General features: G+C 40.1%; 1 protein-coding gene across 6 annotated transcripts in view; it reads left to right on the top strand.

Annotated features, from left to right (window-relative positions):
* LOC142549135 (uncharacterized) overlaps positions 1–23,312 on the top strand; it is a 31,356-nt gene that overhangs the window by 6,198 nt on the left and 1,846 nt on the right. For 3 of the 6 annotated variants that reach the window (XM_075657930.1, XM_075657931.1, XM_075657929.1), the window contains 2 exons: positions 22,022–22,342; positions 22,422–22,634. In XM_075657930.1, the coding sequence (XP_075514045.1) occupies positions 22,049–22,342; positions 22,422–22,634 (507 nt within the window). In that variant the 5' untranslated portion in view covers positions 22,022–22,048. Of the gene's footprint in view, positions 1–19,352; positions 20,526–20,626; positions 20,907–21,252; positions 21,937–22,021; positions 22,343–22,421; positions 22,635–23,312 lie in introns of those variants that run through there. The other 3 variants (XM_075657932.1, XM_075657928.1, XM_075657933.1) reach the window with 3 other exon arrangements.

The following is a 23,312-nucleotide window of genomic DNA, read 5'->3' as shown; positions in this document are numbered from 1 at the left end:
CCTACTTCCAGTTGCGAGAAGCTCACAAAGTCACACCTCAAGTCTATAAGTTTTAAAGTTTAAATTTTTTCATGCAGTAAGCATCAAGCCATGATTTCAGCATGTACATGTTTTAAGTTCAAATTACGTGCATCTTATGATATGGTATTATGTTCATACATGTTGGATTTACGTGTTGGGTAAATTTTGGAACTGTATGCCTCCCAGACGTAGGATTGTACGTAGAGCAGGCGATGAGGATAGAGAGCCTCAGGATGGGAGAGGGCCACTGCTCCTCGTCCACCGCCAGACATGCATGCTCAGATGCTTGCAGGGATGACTCAGTTCTTCACACAGTTTGAGGGGAATAATGCTGCAGTGGATATAGGGGCGAGGCCCAGACCAGAGGCGGTTTATGAGAGGTTCATGAGGATGGACCCAAAGGAGTTCTCGGGGACTACTGACCCGATGATAGCTGAGGGATGGATTAAGTCCATCGATGTGATTTTTGCTTTTATGGAGCTGCAGGATGCAGACAGAGTTAGATGTGCCACTTTCCTACTGACAGGAGACGCCAGACTATGGTGGGAGAGAGAATCGGTGTCAGTGAACTTGCAAACACTGACTTGGAATGGTTTCAAGGAGGTTTTTTACTCCAAGTACTTCACTGAGGAAGTACGCTCCCGCCTGACCAGGGAGTTCATGGCGTTGTGACAGGGAGACAATAGCATGGCAGAGTTTGTCAGGAAATTTGAGAGGGGGTGTCACTTTGTGCCCCAGATTGCTAATGATGCCCGGGAGAAACTGAGGCATTACCTTGATGGTTTATGGCCGATCTTGCACCGTGATGTGAGAGTTGCTGGTCCTACCACTTATGCTGTTGCCATGTCGAGAGCTTTGGCGGCAGAGCATGACCAGAAAGACATCGAGAATGAGAGGCAGGGCAAGAAGCCCTATCAGGCACCCCAGCAGCAACAGCAGCAGCCTCAGTTTAAGAGTCCTTTCCAACAACAGCAGGGGAAGAGGCCATTTCAGGGACCGCCGAGAGGCAATGGTCCTATTCCTCAGTAAAAGGCTCCTCAGAGGCCTGGTGAGCACCCAATATGCCCGAAGTGCCACCGCCAGCATGCGGGACAGTGCTCATGGGGATCAGGCAAATGCTTCAAGTGTGGAGCCAGCGACCACATGCTGAAGGACTGTCCGCAGTGGAGGTAGCCGACCCAGGAAAGAGTGTTTGCCATGCAAGAAGAGGAGGGGAACCTAGACACAACCCTGTTGACTGGTAACCTATGTAGCACAGATACCTTAAAATTTTTTTTTTGAAGTATCGGATATGGATACGACACGGATACGGATACGCGTGTCGGATACTTCAAAATCCGTATCTTTGACTTTGTTTAGGGTTGACCAGCCGGATACGTTTTGGACACGGTGAGGACACGTCATGGATACGGCATGGATACGTTTTTCGGATACGTTTGGGCAAAATTGCAAATATTTAAAAGTTTTAGGGGTTAATTAAAAAAATTTAAAATTTCTAAGGACTAAAGAAAAATAATTTAAAATAAATTTGGATGGGCTTTTAAATCCATAAATACATTTGTCCGTCTCTTTCATTCCATTTCTATAATTTTTACTTTTCAATACTAAATTTATATAAATATAAATATATATAATATTTATATATATTTTAATGATTGTCGTATCCTAGCCATATCGTGTCTAATATTTTCAAAATTTGACGTGTTGCCGTATCCGTATCGTATTCAATATGATACTCGTACCCGTATCCATGCAACATAGCTGGTAACTTGTTTAATTTAGCACCGTTTTATTTTTGCTATGCATGTTTCTAATTTGTTTTGGGGATAATTAGTGTGCTAATTAGTAGTTTTGGTGACTTATGTAGAGATTTTCTACTATGCTTGAGGTTAAGATTATTATTTTGGGATATAAGTTTCGTGTGTTGTGCTAGCGTCTCTCAGGAAATATTTTCATAAAGAGGATAGCCATGAAGGCTTTGATAGACTCCGGGGCCACTCACTCTTTTATTTCGAAGACATTCGCTAATCATCTGGAGGTCAAGTCTATTGGACTCGATGTGAGCTATTCAATGACAGTCTCATCAGGGGAAGAGTTATCAGCTACTAGCGTGGTCAGAGACATTGATCTTGAACTGCATAGTGTATGCCGATGCCAGAATTTGATATTAACTTGGGAATGGACTGGCTGACGAAGAACAGAGTTCCGATTGACTTTCAGAAAAGGTCAGTGTTGGTAAGGCCATTGGGCATGGAAAAGTTTCTCTTTAAGCCGGATAGATGGAGGAGTTTCACTTGCATGATCTCTTGCCTGCATGTACAGAGACTTATTCACAAAGGGTGTCAGGCTTCTTGGCCAGAATTATTTATGCACCTGACGTACCCATTCCGTCGATATCTGAGGTACCAGTAGTAAGAGATTTTTCTGACGTTTTCCAGATGACGTCACAGGCCTTCCACCAGAGAGAGAGGTGGAGTTTGCCATTGACCTTGTGCCAGGCACTGTGCCAATATCTAAGGCACCGTACCGTTTTGCTCCAGCTGAGATGTTATAGCTAAAACAGCAGATTCAGGAGCTCCTAAACAAAGAATTCATCCGCCCTAGTTTCTCACCATGGGGCGCACTAGTGTTCTTTATAAAGAATAAAGATGGGAGCAAGAAGTTGTGTATCGATTATCGAGAACTGAACAAGGTAACGATCAAGAAAAAATACCCACTACCAAGGATCGAGGACTTGTTCGATCAGTTGCAGGGAGCTACAGTGTTCTCTAAGATAGATCTACGATCAGGGTATCATTAGCTGAAGGTAAAAGATGCAGATGTTCATAAGACAGCCTTCAGAACCAGATATGGACAATACGAGTTCTTAGTGATGTCGTTTGGACTGACGAATGCTCCAGCAATTTTTATGGACCTCATGAATCGAGTATTTCAGCCCTACCTAGATCAGTTCTTCACAGTGTTCATAAACAACATTCTTATCTACTCGAAGAGCCATGAGGAGCACAGTCAGCATTTGGGTACAGTTTTGCAAGTCTTGTAGAGTCGCAAGTTGTTTGCAAAATTCAGTAAGTGTGAATTCGGGTTGGAGAAAGTAGTATTTTGGGTCATATAATATCTAACAGTGGCATTGAGGTGGATCCAGCTAAGGTGACAGCAGTTAAAGAATGGGTTGAGCAGAATGATGCGTCAGAGATCCGCAGTTTCCTAAGCTTGGCAGGCTACTACAGGAAATTTATTCGGGGGTTTTCTTCGATTGCAGTGCCACTCACTTCATTGACTAAGAAGAATGCTAAATTTGTATGGGGTGATGATTGCCAAAAGACTTCGATACTTTGAATCAAGCTCTTATTTTAGCGTCAGCTTTAGCCATGCCAGCAGGGCAAGGCAATTTTGTGCTATACACCGATGCTTCTAAGCTCGGTTTATGCGCAGTTTTGATGCAACATGGACGGGTTATAGCTTATGCCTCCAGACAGTTGAAGGTGCACGAGAAGAACTACCCGACTCATGATCTTGAGTTAGCTGCAGTTGTCTTTGCGTTGAAGATATGGAGACATTATTTGTACGGAAAAAAATGCAAGATATTTACGGATCACAAGAGTCTCAAGTGTTTCTTCACGAAGAAAGAGCTGAATATGAGACAAAGACGGTGGTTGGAGTTAGTGAAAGACTACGGTTGTGAAATTAGCTACCATCAAGGGAAAGCTAATGTTGTGGCAGATGCCTTGAGCAGGAAAGTAGCAGTCGTAGCACAACTATAAATACAGAGATCCCTTCAGTCAGAGATTCAGAGTTTTGGTCTAGAAATTTATCCCAAGGACAGAGCTCCTAAGCTGTCGAATTTGACAGTCAAGTCTTCTTTACTAGACCGAATCCATAGAGGTCAGCCTTCGGATGAGCAGTTACATAAATGGAGACTGAAGGATGAAGCCAAGGGCAGTGTACTCTACACAGTGTCTGATGGTATTGTGAGATACAGAGGGAGGATGTGGGTGCCTAGTGTTGATTCGATCAGAGAGGATATTTTGTGAGAGGCACATACATCTCCGTATTCCATCCATCCAAGAGGTACCAAGATGTACAAAGATTTGCATATTTTGTATTGGTGGCCAGGTATGAAGCGAGACATCCGTCGATTTGTATCTGAATGTCTCACTTGTCAGCAAGTGAAAGCAGAGCATCAAAGGCCAGCAGTAATGCATAAGCCGTTCCCTATCCCCAGGTGGAAATGAGAGAATATCACCATGGATTTCATTGTTGGTTTGCCGAGATCAGTCAGAGGATCCAATGCCATTTGGGTTTTATTGGATCAATTTACTAAGTCAGCACATTTCTTGCCAGTGAAGACGACTTGTTCCATGACTCATTATGCAGAGCTTGTGTCCGACAGGGACCTGAGGTTCACATCGTCCTTTTGGAAGAGTTTACATGCAACCATGGGGACAAAGTTGCTATTCAGTACGACAGTCCACTCTCAGACAGATGGCCAGTCTGAGCGAGTGATTCAGATATTGGAAGATATGTTGCGAGCTTGTGTTATTGATTTCCATGAGAATTGGGAATCAAAGCTATCTCTAGTGAAGTTTACCTACAACAACAGTTTCTAATCATCTATAGGTATGGCTCCTTACGAGACACTGTATGGAAGGAAGTGCAGATCGCCGATTCATTGGTCGGTGAGAGAACAGAACTTGGGCCAGAGATTGTTCAGCAGACTGCAGATGTGGTGGTCAAGATTCGAGACAGGATGAAGATCGCCCAGAGTCGTCAAAAGAGTTATGCTGACAAGAGGAGGAGAGATCTTGAATTTTCCGTAGGTGATCACATTTTCGTAAAGATAGTACCTATGAAGGGTGTTATGAGGTTTGGGAAGAGAGGCAAGCTGAATCCGAGATTTACTGGACCGTTCGAAATTCTTGATAGAGTTGGGACACTAGCTTATCGTGTAGCCCTACCGCCGAATTTGGCCGGAGTACACAATGTATTCCACGTGTCAATGCTGAGGAAGTATATAGCAAATCCTTCGCATGTTTTGAGCTACGAGCCGTTGCAACTTGCTCCGGATCTGTCGTATGAGAAAAGACATGTCCAAATCCTACATAGACATGAACGGAGACTTCGGAACAAAGTGACCAAATTGGTCAAAGTATGGTGACTGAATCAATCAGTGGAGGAGGCCACTTGGGAAGCCAAAGCAGTCATGAGTAATCGCTACCCGGAAATGTTTAGTAAGATTTAATTTCGAGGACGAAATTTATTTAAGTGGAGGAGTAATTGTAGAGCCCAAAATCAGTATACGTAAAACTCATGCATTTATTTAAATTATTATATTATTTATTTAAGTTTAAAACGATTTTTGCGATGCATGATTTATTAATTTGTATTTTTTTAAATTATTTATGTTTATGTGATGCACGGTAAAATATTTTCTTGAGTTTCATGTTTCAAGCGATTATTCGATGCAGGATCGATGAAAAAAGAGATTGGCGACGATTTGGGCGATTTGTAAAATATGGTATTTTATTTCAAGTCAAGAAATTGTCATTTTAAACGATTTATTAAGTTTTTAGCATTTTTAAAGCCTAATTAATTTATTAGGTGATTTTAAGATTTTAGCTTTTCAAAATTTTTAAGTTTAATTGTAGAACCCGTAAATTAGACTACGTATAAGCCATGCATAATTCTAGTATTTTAAATTAAACTGATTTTATTGCATGAGTATTTAAATGCTTTTCTTTAAAGTTAATTATTTTATGCAGTATTTTAAATTTTTATCTTTTCAGTTAATTCAGTGAGGCCGGACTGGAGTTGGAGTTTTGAGATAGAATTTAAGATTGAAAAATCATTCCCAGAGTTTATTTTAGCTAGCTAATAAGTTGATTCAAGTTAAAAATGAGGTTTAAGGAATTATTTTAGTAACTTGAGGTGAGTAGGAAATAAGTTCACTTAGGTCCCATAATTTTTCGTGTTAATTCCCTAAATTATTTAAAGGATAGGTAAGACTCTTATTGTTTAAAAATTTACTAACCAAACACTATTTCCCTTCCATTTTTGAATAAATTTCGGCCACCCCTTAGTGAGACAACAATTCTATGCCAACTCACCCTTTGACCCTTTCCTTGTCACTCCTTAGCATGGTAATCTTTTCACCCTTAATTAATTAATATTAGAACATTATCTTAGTCTAGATTAGCATGAGAAATCGGCCACACCCCATTCATTTATCCCTCCAAAAAATCATTTGATATCAACCAATTCAAAATTCAAAAGAGAGGAGACTTGGTCATACCATTTGAGTTCCTTTATTATTGGATCTCCCCTCACTCTCCTAACCATTCCCTCCCTCTCCATTACTTTGAAATTCAGAGAGAAATTGAGAGAAAAATCGTGAGCAAGCCTTAGAAAAAAACAAGAGAAAAATCGAGTAGAAGAAAAGAAGGTAGCAAAGCGCTCCGTCTCCTCCGCGCCGCGTCGTTGCGTTTCGTTCGTTTTCTTTTCAAAACGAAACCAAGGCATGTTTATATTTTTTTAACTCTTCAATCAAGCCATAGTAGTATTTTGAAACATCATAATCATGATTATTTTAAGCTCAAAACCGAAATCCTTCCATACCATTTTCGAATAATGAAGTGCAGAATTTTTTGTTCTCCTTTCATGCTTCACGGTTCGCTTGTTTTTGTGAGTACAGGTGGATGGTTAATTTCCAAGCTCCCAAGGCTACATCTAGACATGTTCTAGGATGGATTAGGTCCACATTGGTCCATTAGTTCAGCCCCCATGCATGCTAGAAACCGAAAATGACAGCAACCCCTCATTTATGCCATTTGAGTTTCGAATTTTTCTGTTTTGATTTCAAGGTGAGTTTCTGATCTTGGCTGCCCTAAGGGCCTATATCCATGGTTAGAACACTTCCCTATCATGTCTAAGACGTGACCAAGTCGCCCTTTTGAGGCTTGGTCCATGGTGAAATCGGTTTTTAAATCAAACAACAAGAACAGCCCCTTCGACCCTTTTAAATTCTGCATGTGTCCTCTCGGTTGTGGGTGTTGGTGTGGATCTTGGTTGGCTCTTTAGCCCTTAGCCATGGTTCAAACCATACCCTAGGATGTTGGTAAGAGGTTCTGGTCGGTGGTTCAAGCCCCAATGGCCATTAGCCTTGCAAACGACGCAAGGAAACCAAAGCACAGCTGCTGTATTTTGTGGACAGCAACTTGCTGCTGCGATTCAGTGGCTTATTTGAGTACTTGGTTGGATTTTAGCCTATGGTCTTGGACTGGACAGTGCCTCATTGAGTTAGGAAGGTCATGTTTTCGGCCGTTCGTGATTCGGATCATTTTTTAGGTCGTACGAGAAATTACGGTGTGATGTGCCAAATTGACTCTCGAAAGAGCGTTTCATGTTTTGGCCTCCATTCACCAAAATTTCGACTTGCATCATTTTAGGAGCATTATTTCATCATTTTAAGTGTATTTTAATCATGACTAAATGATGGTTCGGTGTTGGTTCGGGTTGGCACGGAGTCATGATTAAATACGGAGTCGTTGGGCGTAATTGTCTCGTTTTTGGATTCAATTACAAAGTTTGGTCAAGAAAATCATTTGCATATTTTTCATGTTAAATTTAGGTCGCAGCGAGCCTGGGAACGATCCAATCCATGTGGTAAAATAATACAGGATATTTCATTATGCCATTTAATTATATTACGTGTATAAAAATATAAAATATTCATTTTTGAGATTTATGTGATATTGCTTGTGGCCATTTCACTTTCATGGGAGCATTGTATTATCCGATCGCCAGTTACCGGTCAGTTCAGTTCAGTTTCACCCAGTATACTGTGGCATTAGTCTGATCAGACATACATTACTAAACCCGGTCGCCAGTTACCGGTCAGTTCAGTTCCGTGCAGGGGCCACTTGCGTAGACCATAATCTCAACAGAAAATTATTACATGCTATTTCAGTACAGGGCTCCAAGGAGCAAACATTTTCACTATGATTTTCAGTTCAGTTATGCACGTATTATAATTGCTCATGACAAGTTATTTTCACATTATGCCTCATGACATGATATTTTTATCCCATGCAAATTTTACTATATTATTTACTCGTTATTTACGACATATGCATGCTGAGTCTTTAGGCTCACTAGACTTGATTGTTGTAGGTACTGATGATGTCGGGGCCGAGGGCGGGGACCAGTGAGCTAGATTGGGTCGGCAGTAGTGGCACCCGAGGACCTCATTTACAGCACTTGCCATTTTTTTATGCTCAAACATTTTATCAGTTGTTGGATACTTTAACTTGTTATTTTGGCGAGTAATAATTTGTTCCGCTGCTATTTTGAACATTTAAACTTGATTTATCAGTTGATTTTGTGAATGAGGCAATTTTGATTATTTTAAAAAGAAAACTTTTAATTTTTCCGCAAATTTTCAAACACGAATTTTCGGGCCATTATAGCTTGTATCAGAGCAATGATTCTGTAAAGGGTTGTACTACTACCGACCACGAGAAGCTCATGAAGTCACGTCTTCGGTCTGTAAGTTTTACATTTGTGCATTTTATTCAAAGCATGAATTATTTGACAGCATGTTTTCATGAATTATTTTACGTCCAGATTTATTTTATTGTTCAGTATTTGAATTTAAATAAATTATGGAATTATGCATGTTGGTTACGTATGGGTTATGTATGGAACAGTATGCCCCTTAGACGCATTCTCGAGCGCACTAGAAATGAGAAGCCTCGCCAAGAGGACAGGGAGGAGTAGAGGCAGGAGAGAGACTTACCACCTCCACCACCCCCTCCACCTGACATGAATGCCCAGATGCTAGCTGGGATGACTCAGTTCTTCGCACAGTTTGCGGGGAACCATGCTGTGGCGACCATGCCGACAGGGCCCGAGGCTGTCTATTAGAGATTCATGAAGATGCGTCCAAAGGAGTTTTCAGGGACGACGGACCCCATGATTGCCGAGGGCTGGATCAAGTCCCTCGAGGTTATCTTCGAGTTCATGGAGCTTGGAGATGCAGACAGAGTTCGATGTGCCACCTACTTATTCGGAGGAGAAGCCCGCTTATGGTGGGAAGGAGTATCAGTAGCTTTGAACTTGGCTACACTGAGTTGGGCGCGCTTCACGGAGGTATTCTACTCCAAATATTTCACTGAGGAGGTGCGCACCAGGTTGACCACTGAGTTCATGAGCCGGAGACAGGGAGATATGACTGTTACGGAGTTCATCCGTAAGTTTGAGAGGGGTTGTCATTTTGTACCCATGATCGCGAATGATGTTAAAGCCAAGTTGATGCATTTCTTGGTGGGTCTACGGCCAATCTTGCGCCGTGATGTTAGGGTGTCTGACCCTACTACTTATGAGGTCGCTGTCTCCAAAGCTCTAGCCGCAGAGCAGGATCAGCGTGATATTGAGAGAGACCGCCAGGGCAAGCGCCCAGTCCAGGTACCGCACCGCCCTCAGCATCAGCAGCAGAACAAGAGACCTTTTAACGGGCCGCATAGAAACAGAGGTCAGCAGCAGCAGCAGCAGCGGGGATGCCCAGCCCCGAGGACTTTTGAGCACCCAGTTTGCCCTAAGTGCTCACGTCGCCATCCTGGAGCATGTATGTTTGGCTCAGGGAAGTGTTACAAGTGTGGCAGTCCAGACCACATGTTGCTGCAGTGTCCTCAGAGGAATCTGCCTACCCAAGGCAGAGTGTTTGCTCTCCGTCTCCATGCTACGGAGACGAACCCAGATACGATGCTCATGATAGGTACCTTTAAGCTTTAAGTTTACATTTGGGATTTAATGTGTTGGGTTAAGATTTTTGAACATAGAATTACAGTAGGATTGCATGCTCTACTCAGTATTATTTTCGGGAATTAGGTTAGAAGAACTCTGGCCTTTGCATGTCTATAAGTTTAGTTCTTGTAACTATTGGGTTCAGTTTAGTGTTCCAACCTTTCAGGGAGAATTTTTATAGCTGGTTCCGCTACAAAAGCCTTGATAGATTCAGGGGCTACTCACTCGTTTATTTCGGAGGTCTTTGCTAACTTTCTCCAAGTTAAGACCATCGGGCTAGATGTAGCCTATTCAGTAGTATTGCCTTCTGGTGAGGAGATGGCAGCTACCAATGTGATCCGAGACATAGATCTTGAGCTCCATGGCAATCTTGTTTATGCGGATCTTATCGTACTGCCGATGCCAGAGTTTGACATCATTCTAGGGATGGATTGGCTATTGCGGAACAGAGTTTTGATCGACTTCCAGCGGAGATCTGTTCTAGTCCGACCGCCTGGGATGACACAGTTCTTATTTGTGCCAGACAAGTACTTTCCTTTACCGCGCATTATTCCTTATGTCCAGGCTAGGAAGCTTATGCATAGAGGGTGTCGGGCGTTTTAAGCGACTTTTATATCTGTCCCCGAGGCACCCAGTCAGTCAGCCGCAGATGTTCCGATTATTAGAGACTTCTTAGACGTTTTTCCTGAAGATGTCTCTGGAATACCACCCGAGAGAGAGGTGGAGTTTTCTATCGAGCTTATGCCAGGTATGACTCCGATATCCAAAGCGCCGTACCGACTAGCACCGACAGAGATGGCAGAGCTTAAGAAGCAGATTCAGGAACTTCTTGATAAGGAGTTCATTCGCCCGAGTTTTTCACCATGGGGCGCGCCAGTCTTATTTGTGAAGAAGAAGGATGGCTCTATGAGACTTTGTATTGACTACCGGGAGTTGAACAAGGTTACAGTGAAGAACAAATACCCACTTCCGAGGATCGAGGAATTGTTTGACCAGTTGCAGGGAGCTTCGATATTCTCCAAGATAGATCTGCGTTCCGGTTATCACCAGTTGAGGGTGAGAGATGCTGATGTTTCCAAGACTGCTTTCAGGACTCGTTATGGCCACTATGAGTTCCTTGTGATGCCGTTCGGTCTGACGAATGCGCCAGCGATCTTCATGGATCTCATGAATCGCGTATTTCAGCCGTATCTTGACCAGTTTGTGATAGTATTCATAGACGACATTCTCGTCTACTCCAAGAATCAGGAGGATCACAGCAGACATCTGACCACAGTTCTGCAGACCTTGCAGAAGCACAAGTTATTCGCAAAGTTCAGTAAGTGCGAATTCTGGTTAGAGAAGGTGGCGTTCTTAGGCCACATTGTTTCTAGCAGTGGTATTGAGGTAGACTTAGCGAAAGTTGCAGCAGTCAGAGATTGGGTTGTGCCGCAGAATGCATCAGAGATCCGCAGTTTTCTAGGGCTAGCAGGATATTATCGGAAGTTCATTAAGGGATTCTCCTCTATTGCCGTTCCACTCTCATCATTGACCAAGAAGAATGCTAAATTTGTGTGGAGCGAGGAGTGTCAGAAGAGCTTCGATACTTTGAAGCAAGCTCTTATCTCAGCACCAGTTTTGGCCATGCCGTCAGGGCCCGGTGAGTTTGTTCTTTATACCGATGCTTCGAAGCTCGGTTTGGGCGCAGTATTGATGCAGCATGGGAAGGTGATAGCTTATGCTTCTCGATAGCTGAAAACTCATGAGAAAAACTACCCTACCCATGATCTAGAGTTGGCAGCTGTAGTTTTTGCCTTGAAGATTTTGAGGCATTATTTGTATGGAGAGAAGTGCCAGATTTTTACCGACCACAAGAGCCTCAAGTATTTCTTTACGCAGAAGGAGCTGAACATGCGTCAGAGGCGTTGGTTGGAGCTTGTGAAGGATTATGACTGTGACATTAGCTACCACCCGGGTAAAGCTAATGTAGTTGCGGATGCATTGAGCAGAAAAGTCGCAGTTATGGCTCATTTGACAGTTTCGAGACCTCTTCAGATTGAGATGCAGAGGTTTGATCTAGAGTCATATCCTCAAGGTAGAGTTCCCCGTCTATCTACCTTGACTATTCAGCCCTCTCTTCTAGGCCGTATTCGCAGTGGTCAGTCAGCAGATGAGCAGTTAGAAAAATGGAAGCAGAGAGATGAGGCCAAGGGCAGTGTCTTGTATTCAGTTAGTGACGGTATTGTGAGATACCGAGACAGGATATGGGTTCCTAGCAGCGATTCTATTCGAGCAGATATTCTATCAGAGGCCCACATGTCGCCGTACTCTATTCACCCTGGGAGTACGAAGATGTACAAAGACCTGCAATTATTGTATTGGTGGCCAGGGATGAAGAAAGGCATCAGACGATTTGTATCCAAGTGTCTGACTTGCCAGTTAGTGAAGGCGGAGCATCAGAGACCCGCAGGTTTGCTCAAGCCTCTTCCTATTCCCGAGTGGAAGTGGGAGAATGTTACCATGGACTTCGTGACCGGATTTCCTAAGTCAGTCAGAGGATCAAATGCCATCTGTGTGATTGTAGATCGTCTTACCAAATCAGCGCACTTCTTGCCTATTAAGACGACTTTCACCATGATTCAGTATGCGGAGTTGTACATTCGGGAGATAGTCCAACTTCATGGTATTCCCGTTTCTATCGTATCTGACAGAGATCCCAAATTTACTTCCTCATTTTGGAAGAGTTGTCATTCGACTATGGGTATGAAGTTGCTGTTTAGCACAGCTTTCCATCCGTAGACAGATGGGCAGTCAGAGCGAGTTATTCAGATCTTGGAGGATCTTCTTCGTGCTTGCGTCATTGATTTCTCTGGGAGTTGGGAGTCGAACTTACCATTGGTAGAGTTCACCTATAACAACAGTTTTCAGTCGTCTATAGGTATGGCTCCGTATGAAGCATTGTATGGCCGTAAGTGTAAATCTCCTGTGCATTAGGATGAAGTAGGAGAGAGAGCAGAGTTGGGTCCAGAGATTATTTAGCAGGCTGCCGATGTAGTAGTCAAGATCCGTGATAGGATGAGGACTGCTCAGAGTCGACAGAAGAGTTATGGAGATCAGCGGAGGAAAGATTTAGAGTTTGCCGTCGGCGACCATGTCTTTGTGAAGGTAGCACCTATGAAGGGTGTCATGCGATTCGGAAAGAAAGGGAAGCTCAGTCCGAGATTCATTGGACCATTTGAGATCCTCGACAGAGTTGGGACGCTAGCTTATCGTGTGGCTCTTCCGCCGAATCTGGCCGGAGTACACAATGTCTTCCACGTCTCTATGCTGAGAAAGTACATGGCGAATCCTTCGCATGTCTTGAACTTTGACCCGCTGCAGCTTACTCCGAACCTATATATTGAGGAGAGACCAGTGCAGATCTTAGACAGACAGGAGAAGAAGCTTCGGAACAAGCTGGTTAAGCGAGTCAAAGTCAAATGGCTCAACCATTCAGAGGAAGAAGCTACGTGGGAGTCGGAGTCAGAGATGAGGAGTCGGTACCCCGAGTTATTCGGTGAGTTTTAATTTCGAGGACGAAATTTCTTTTAAGGGGGGAAGGATTGTAGAATCCGTAAATTATAATACGTATAAGTCAAGCATAATTCTATTATTTTAAATTAAAATGATTTTATTGCATGAGTATTTAAATGCTTTTCTTTAAAGTTAATTATTTTATGCAGTAGTTTAAATTTTTATCTTTTCAGTTAATTCAGTGAGGCCGGACTGGAGTTGGAGTTTTGAGATAGAATTTAAGATTAAGAAATCATTCTCAGAGTTTATTTTAGCTAGCTAATAAGTTGATTTAAGTTAAAAAGGAGGTTTAAGGAATTATTTTAGTAACTTGAGGAGAGTAGGAAATAAGTTCACTTAGGTCCCATAATTTTTGGTATTAATTCCCTAAATTATTTAAAGGATAGGTAAGGCTCTTAAGGTTTAAAAATTTACTAACCAAACAATATTTCCCTTCCATTTATTGAATAAATTTCGGCCACCCCTTAGTGAGAACAATTCTATGCCAACTCACCCTTTGACCCTTTCCTTGTCACTCCTTAGCATGGTAATCTTTTCACCCTTAATTAATATTAGAACATTATCCTAGTCTAGATTAGCATGAGAAATCGGCCACATCCCATTCATTTATCCCTCCAAAAAATCATTTGATATCAACCAATTCAAAATTCAAAAGAGATGAGACTTGGTCATACCATTTGAGTTCCTTTATTATTGGATCTCCCCTCACTCTCCTAACCATTCCCTCCCTCTCCATTACTTCGAAATTCAGAGAGAAATTGAGAGAAAAATCGTGAGCAAGCCTTAGAAAAAAACAAGAGAAAAATCGAGTAGGAGAAAAGAAGGTAGCAAAGCGCTCCGTCTCCTCCGCGCCGCGTCATTGCGTTTCGTTCGTTTCTTTTCAAAACGAAACCAAGGCATGTTTATATTTTTTTAACTCTTCAATCAAGCCATAGTAGTATTTTGAAACATCATAATCATGATTATTTTAAGCTCAAAACCGAAACCTTCCATACCATTTTCGAATAATGAAGTGCAGAATTTTTTGTTCTCCTTTCATGCTTCACGGTTCGCTTGTTTTTGTGAGTACAGGTGGATGGTTCGATTCCAAGCTCCCAAGGCTACATCTAGACATGTTCTAGGATGGATTAGGACCACATTGGTCTATTATTTCAGCCCCCATGCATGCTAGAAACCGAAAATGACAGCAACCCCTCATTTATGCCATTTGAGTTTCGAATTTTTCTGTTTTGATTTCAAGGTGAGTTTCTGATCTTGGCTGCCCTAAGGGCCTATAGCCATGGTTAGAACACTTTCCTATCATGTCTAAGACGTGACCAAGTCGCCCTTTTGAGGCTTGGTCCATGGTGAAATCGGTTTTTAAATCAAACAACAAGAACAGTCCCTTCGACCCTTTTAAATTCTGCATGTGTCCTCTCGGTTGTGGGTGTTGGTGTGGATCTTGGTTGGCTCTTTAGCCCTTAGCCATGGTTCAAACCATACCCTAGGATGTTGGTAAGAGGTTCTGGTCGGTGGTTCAAGCCACAATGGCCATTAGCCTTGCAAATGACGCAAGGAAACCAAAGCACAGCTGCTGTATTTTGTGGACAGAAACTTGCTGCTGCGATTCAGTGGCTTATTCGAGTACTTGGTTGGATTTTAGCCTATGGTCTTGGACTGGACAGTGCCTCATTGAGTTAGTAAGGTCATGTTTTCGGCCGTTCGTGATTCGGATCATTTTTGAAGTCGTACGAGAAATTACGGTGCGATGTGCCAAATTGACTCTCGAAAGAGCGTTTCATGTTTTGGCCTCCATTCACCAAAATTTCGACTTGCATCATTTTAGGAGCATTATTTCATCATTTTAAGTGTATTTTAATCATGACTAAATGATGGTTCGGTGTTGGTTCGGGTTGGCACGGAGTCATGATTAAATACGGAGTCGTTGGGCGTAATTGTCTCGTTTTTGGATTCAATTACAAAGTTTGGTCAAGAAAATCATTTGCATATTTTTCATGTTAAATTTAGGTCACAGCGAGCCTGGGAACGATCCAATCCATGTGGTAAAATAATACAGGATATTTCATTATGCCATTTAATTATATTACGTGCATAAAAATATAAAATATTCATTTTTGAGATTTATGTGATATTGCTTGTGGCCATTTCACTATCATGGGAGCATTGTATTATCCGATCGCCAGTTACCGGTCAGTTCAGTTCAGTTTCACCCAGTATACTGTGGCATTAGTCTGATCAGACAAACATTACTAAACCCGGTCGCCAGTTACCGGTGAGTTCGGTGCAGGGGCCACTTGCATAGACCATAATCTCAACAGAAAATTATTACATGCTATTTCAGTACAGGGCTCCAAGGAGCAAACATTTTCACTATGATTTTCAGTTCAGTTATGCACGTATTATAATTGCTCATGACAAGTTATTTTCACATTATGCCTCATGACATGATATTTTTATCCCATGCAAATTTTACTATATTATTTACTTGTTATTTACGATATATGCATGCTGAGTCTTTAGGCTCACTGGACTTGATTGTTGTAGTTGCTGATGATCTCGGGGCCGAGGGCGGGGACCAGTGAGCTAGATTGGGTCGGCAGTAGTGGCACCCGAGGATCTCATTTAAGCACTTGCCATTTTTTTATGCTCAAACATTTTATCAGTTGTTGGATACTTTAACTTGTTATTTTGGCGAGTAATAATTTGTTCCGCTGCTATTTTGAACATTTAAACTTGATTTATCAGTTGATTTTGTGAATGAGGCAATTTTGATTATTTTAAAAAGAAAACTTTTAATTTTTCCGCAAATTTTCAAACACGAATTTTCGGGCCATTATATTAATAGTGGAGAATTTTAAGTCTTGAAAATGTTTTTATTTAAAACTTTTGGCTGGGGTTAGATAATTAGATTAGTACTATTTTATACCTAATTACTTAATTAAACAAATATTCACCTGATCTAATTACTCCCATAAACTCACACACACGTTACACACACAACACACCACACACACGTTTATTTTATTTGAGAAAACTTAGGATTCTTAGAATTCTCTTCCAGCAGCCACCTTTCCCCTCAATTTTCAGTGATTCACGTTGGGTTTTCTTCAAGAAATCGTACCACAATTCATCCCGGATCAACCCTCGCATCTTTCTGCTTCGGTATCGTCGTTTCGTGAGTATATTCATCAAAGGCATGTATATTCTTTTGTTTTTGCATCGATCTCGTCATAGTAATTATTTTGATGTTTATTGTATGAAAATTTAATGTATGTTATGCAAGAGTTTGAGCAAAAATGGTTGGATTGATTTTGAATCGATTTTTAGATCTAAAAAACCGAGTTTGCTGTCATTTTGATTAATGTGAAATTTCGATTAATTTTCTGGAAAAATTTCCAACATATAAAACGTATTATTTCTGATACCTTCGATTTGACAGTAAATTCGTGATTTTTGGACAAGAAACGAGTGAGTTATGATCGTTTTTGTGGGGCTGCTCAAACTGTGATTTTAAGAAATTTTGTTCTTGACATATTCTTGAGAATTGTTTGTTGCAGGCTTTGTTGGGAACCATCGGGTGATCGCTGCTGCGTTTAGGTATATTGAGTATGATGTTTGGACAATTTTTGGTTTTTCGTTTCGTGTCGTTAGGCACTTGGTTGCATTAGAAGTCGTAAAAAGTGTTTTGGTGTCAAAATTTGTGTTTATGGGATTGTGTTGCAATGGGGTTGTGCGTCATCGTTTGGGGCGTTTGTATGGGTTGAAGTCTATGCCGTAGCATCCTAGGATGTGTCTCGATGTGTTGGTTCGAGTCGATGGGACGGGGTGTAGAATTGAGATCAAATGTTATCTTTTGGGGTGTTTTTCGCACAGGTCTAGCGCCGCAGCGCTGTCGTGGAGCGCTGCAGCGTCCGCGGTTTGCAGCATGAACTTTACGGCGCTGCAGCGCCAGTGCTTCGTTGCTTGCAGCGCCGCGGCGCCGGTGGGCAGCGCCGCAGCGCAGCATTGTCCAGCGCCTAGGCGCTTGTCCATGATTTTTAAACTACTATTCTAGGTCCATGTCTTCCATGTTTCGGGAAAGGTGCACACTTCATATAGAGATTGTTTCGGGGTTCGATGTCATGGTTTAGTACGATGATTAAACGAGGTCAAGTCCCGAGTGATTTAGAACATCATAAGTCAATTGTTATTTCGATGGTGAGCACGACTATTATGTCTAAGTTATGGAAGTTAAGTGCATGAAATTGTGTTAGTATGTACAGCAGTGGCCCCCAAGCGAGATCCAACGACTTTCTCAACGCCATGTAAGTATGTTCGACGTGCAAAAGAGAAAATATTTTATTTTTGAGGTATGCTAAATGTCTTGTGACCAATTATGAAGGGGTTTGGAAGCCGGTGAACGTGGCCGGTGACCTCTCCACCACCGTAAAGCATGATCAGGGACCAATCCACCCGGTAAAGCATGACCAGAGATCTCATGTATGTGGTAGTGGACATCCCTGCCAGCCCAGTGTTATGGTTTAGTCTGATCAGGCGCATTATGTATGGGTCACTTGCTTTGAAACATATCTCTACGCAAAATGATGATGTTATGTATGTCCAAGTTTGTATGATGCAAGTATGTTTATGAAAATTTTTATGATACGATGGCACGTTTATGTTTATGTAAGTACGTTCAAGTTCAAGTATGTATGCTCTACTTTAAAATGCATGTGGGTTTATTATGTATTACTTGTTATCTCAAGTTCATACATGTTGAGTCTTTAGACTTACTAGACTTGGTCAATGAATGTGATGACGAGTATAAGGAGACGAGGGGTGAGGACCAATGAGCCGGCTCGGACTATGTGGAGGCTAAACCCGATGACCGCCTACGTTTTTAAGATCTTTATGCATAGTTCAAATATTCTGATTTTCACGGGATTGCTTTACGATGTTTAAACAAGTGCTTTTGCAAACTTTGGTTGTAGCTGTTTTATTTCAAAATATTTTAGACGAGCAGATTATTTTTATCGCAATTTGAAAGTTTATTGTTTATTTAAGAAAATTTTTATTTTTCCGCAAATTTTAAGTAGTTTAAAAGTACGGTACGTTACAATCAAAGTAGAGAGATATCACTTATATAAGGATGTCTTTGTGGCGGAAGAAGAGGTTGAACACAATATTTCTGAAGCAAAAGATTATGAGTTTGCTAATTTATTAGAAGATGCAGAAACTCCTCTCTTCCCTTGTTGTACATCTTACACAAAGTTGTCAGCAGTCGTCACGTTATATAATTATGTCTACTAATGGTCACACTGAAAATAGTTTCAATGAGCTCCTGAAGATCTTAGTTGATATGCTTTCAGAAAAAAATACACTTCCAAAAACTGTTTACTCAATGAGAAAATTGTTGAAACCATTTGATTTAGGATATGAGAAGATTCATGATTGCCCAAACGATTGTTGTCTATTTAGAAAGAATCTTAAAGACCTTGAATCGTGTCCAAAATGTGGTTCCTCAAGATGGAAGGTAGACAAAGTCACCACCAAAGTTCGTAAAAGGAGTTCCTGATAAGGTGCTACGGTATTTTCCTGTGATACCAAGATTGAAAAGGATGTTTAAATCAAAAGAAAAGGCCGAAGAGATGATTTGGCACTCCAACCACAAAAGCCAAGATCATATAATGCGTCATCCAGTTGATTCAGTAGCTTGGGATACACTAAATCATAAGTGGCCAAATTTTGCATCAGATCCTAGAAATTTCCGCCTTGGTCTTGCAACAGATGGATTCAACACTTTAGTTGACCTTAGTTCCAGATATAGTTGTTGACCCGTTATTTTGGTCAATTATAACCTTCCACCATTGATGTGCATGACATAGGAAAATCTTATGCTGACATTACTGATTCCAGGTCCGAAGCAACCTGGAAATGATATAGATTTATACTTGGAACCCCTTGTGGAGGAGTTGAAAGAGCTCTGGGACACAGGTGTGGAGGCGTATGATGCATTTAACAAGTTAATATTCAATCTGAAGGTTATTTTGATGTGGACAATCAATGATTTTCAAGCTTATGGAAACTTAGCTGGATGTGCCACAAAAGGGAAACTCGTTTGCCCAATATGTGGTGAAGGTTCAATGTGGCTTAAGTATAGTAGAAAGTTTGCATACTTGGGCCACAGGAGATTTCTTTCCCCTAATCATCCATTTCGTGAGAAAAAAATGGTTTAATGGGAAAAAAGAGAGGGAAAAAAAGTGAGACCTTTGAATGGGTTAGAAATTCTCAATGCAATGAAAGATATTGAAAATGACTGGGGTAAAAAGAAAAAAAGTGACACTGTCAATACTTCAAGTAAAAAAAGGAAGAAGCAGGATAATTCAAAAGAGTTACGAAAACCAGTTTTTCGATTTTCCATATTGGAGTGTAAGTTATTTTCACTTTATTAATTATTATTTTTATATAAATTTGTTTATTTTATCCTAAATTGTTAGAAATATTCCGAACTAACACTATGAAACGTGTTGATGGTTATTTTTAGGGGCTCCTATTACGTCATAACTTAGATGTGATGCATGTTGAAAAGAATGTTTGCGAGAATATCATAGGCACACTGCTAAATCTGAAGAAAAAATCCAAAGATGGTGTGAATGCTCGTAAAGATTTGATGCATTTAAAAATTAGAGAAGAATTGCATCCTAAAGAAAAGGGAGAAAATAAATATCACTTTCCTGCTGCACCCTGCACATTTTCTAAAAAAATGGATGCATTTTGCTCTAGGTTGAAGAAAATAAAGTTACTCGATGGCTATAGCTCACATGTTTTAACTGTGTTTCTTTAGAAGAGCGTAAACTTATTGGGCTGAAATCTCATGACTGTCATGTTCTAATGCAACAATTGCTATCGGTAGCATTGAGAAATCTTCTACCGAAAGGTCCGCGTAATGTTATGTATCTGTTGTGTGCATTTTACAATGAATTATGTCAAAGAGTGCTAGATAGGAACCGTTTATTATAACTCGAGGAGAATATTGCTGAAATACTATGCATGTTGGAAAGATATTTTCCAACCGCTTTCTTTACCATCTCGGTTCATTTGACAATTCATTTAGCAAGAGAGGCTCGCTTGTGTGGGCCAGCCCAATTCCACTGGATGTATCCATTTGAAAGGTAATAAATATTGATTTATCTTTTTTACAAATTTTATATATAGAATGGTATAAATTTTTCTATCAACACTTCTTTCATGTGAATTTTTCTTTGTGTTTTAGATTTATGAAAACACTGAAAGGGTTTGTGAAGAACCGAGCAAGACCAGAAGGTTGCATAGCTGAGTGTTACCTCACAGAAGAACGAATGATATTTTGTAGTGCTTACATAAAAAAGGCTTCTATTATTGGTGTTCGTTCTAATCGGAATGATGATTTGGAAAATGGATTAGTGGAAGGTCGCTCAATTTCTAAAGGGAAAGAAAAGATTTTAGAAGACCACATGTTGCAAGCCGCACATCGATATGTGTTGTTCAATACTACAAGTTGAACCTTACTTACAGTGAGTATAGTTAATTTCAGATTATATTATCCTTGATCTATTACATACCTCGTATATTCTAACATCTCCCTTCAATTATTTTAAATAGGATGCACATTGAGGAGCTTAAACAAATAGATCGTCGTTTCTTAAGTAATGAGACGTTCTTACAAAAGCAACATATGGAAACATTTGCTAAATGATTATCAAAACAGGTTCTTGATAATTCTTCAGGCCGAATTCAATGGCTAGCTAACGGTCCAAGAAAGCAAATTACAAGTTATACATGTTATATTATAAATGGACATCGGTTCCATACAGTTGTGAGTTGATGTTGGAAGGCCGACACAAGATAGTGGTGTCTCAATTGAAGCCGATACTATTTGTCAATCTAATGCTAATGATTATTCACATACAGTAGGAAGACTATTATACTATGAGGTTATACGAGATATTGTTTTGCTAGACTACTATTCTTTCAAAGTTCCTGTTTTTAGGTGTGATTGGGACAATCCTGGAACTGGTATCAAAATTGAACATGGTTTTACACTCGTCAGCTTACACCAAGCACTAAAAACTTTTGAAAGTGATCCTTTCATTTTGGCATCACAAGCAAAGCAAGTATTTTATTCTAGGGACGATGATGAGTCAAATTGGTATGTGTTGCTAAAAGCGCCACCTCGAGGTATTCATAACATGAATGTGGTTGAAGAGGATGCCTAGACGTCATCAACACCTCTTGATGTGTCCCGACTTAAAATTAACATTACTGAGAAAGAACCATATGCAAGGAATGAGTGTGATGGAATTGATGTGACTGAGACATGACTGAAATTTTCAGCTGTAGATTTTATAGTTATTTATTTTGATTGATATATGTTCTTTACAAGTTATACAACTCTTTCTTTACTGTTGCAATAAATTTGTTTGCTTGTTTATTTTAAGCTCTGTATCATGTCATACAACATGTTTGATCAGGTCATTACATAACATTGAAAAGATGAGTAAAATGGGCAAAAAATGTAGCAAAGCATCTGCAGATGAAATTCAAGTGATATTATATTATATTTTATATCGTTGTTTATTTTAATAAAGTACACTTGTATATTTCAATAGCTCTTTTTGTTATTTTACAGGAACACGTGGCTAGTAGATTATCAGGAATGAACTCTAACAATTCAGCTAATTCATCCCAAGATTTGCATGATAAAGAACCGATTGATGACAACCAACCTAATAAGAAAAAAGGTCGGGGAGCATCAAAGTTGAAAATTATTAGTGATCAAGACAAGCGCAAAGAGGTGGAGCGTAATGAGTTAGGACGGCCGATTGGAGATAATTCAGTTAAAGACGCTTTTTTTCTAGGTTGCATGATAAAAGAATTTGTACCATATTCATTGGATGGATGGAATGACATAGATGAAAAAGTGAAGGATAAGATGTGGAATTGTTTTCAGGTAATATCTTCACTCACTTAATATTTCATTTAAAGTTTTATTGTAAGTTGTAGAAATATTTTCGTGTTTCTATGTACAGATGAATTATAAAGTTGAGGATTGGGAAAAAAAATCAATTTTTCAAAAGTTAGCTAAACTGTGGCGCGATATAAAATCAAAACTGCAAATACTTATACGAGAAGCTAATACAAGTCGAGTGGCTTCACGAAATCTCAGTCTTTTGAAGCCCGAATTTATGGACCAAAATCAGTGGGACTTGTTTGTAAAGAGGACACTATCACCTACCTTTCAAGTAAGTATTAATTCACTTTTCTTATAGGTATGAAACAATATTCGATTGTGGTAATCTCTTCCATGCAAGAATACCTACCTTTCAAGTAAGTAGTAATTCATTTTTCTCATAGGTGTCTAATTATCTTTATTAGCATATCATGATCTAGAATGTAATTTATAATGGAATATAATGTTTGTTAGATATATATGCGGTATATAATGTTTATTGGTCTTCGATATATACTTTGAATAGTGTGATTTTACAAAAATTTCAAAATTTCAGTGGAAATTAGCAGAAAGAAAATCTGAAAGTTGAATCTTGTTATCATACTATGGTTCAATTTTGTGAAATTTTTGTTACATTACAATATGCATAATTTCTCCTTTCTTTTGGTTGTACATGGTGTTCTTGTATTTTAGAGGGCTTGTTTGTTATGTGATATTTCGGTTCTGGAATTTTCTATCCAAGAACTTACCAGTCGTTAGAGTGTTCGCCATATTTTCAGTACCTTAGTCAAATTATTTATTGACTCAAGAAATTCTTGTCAAATGATGCATTTCTGTATCATCCATAACTATGTATTATGCCTGAGACTTGTGAGTTCAATTTCGGATATACTTTGTCTTTTTTGGTGTCTGCCTTCTGTTGGTGTCATGGGTTATGTACGAAGATTTAGTGATCTCGAAAAATTTAGCA

This window comes from Primulina tabacum, chromosome 6 (genome assembly GCF_025594145.1).
Source record: "Primulina tabacum isolate GXHZ01 chromosome 6, ASM2559414v2, whole genome shotgun sequence".
NCBI classification, from domain to species: domain Eukaryota; kingdom Viridiplantae; phylum Streptophyta; class Magnoliopsida; order Lamiales; family Gesneriaceae; genus Primulina; species Primulina tabacum.
Note: the sequence above shows the minus strand (reverse complement) of the source record. Positions and strands in the feature narration are given on the sequence as shown.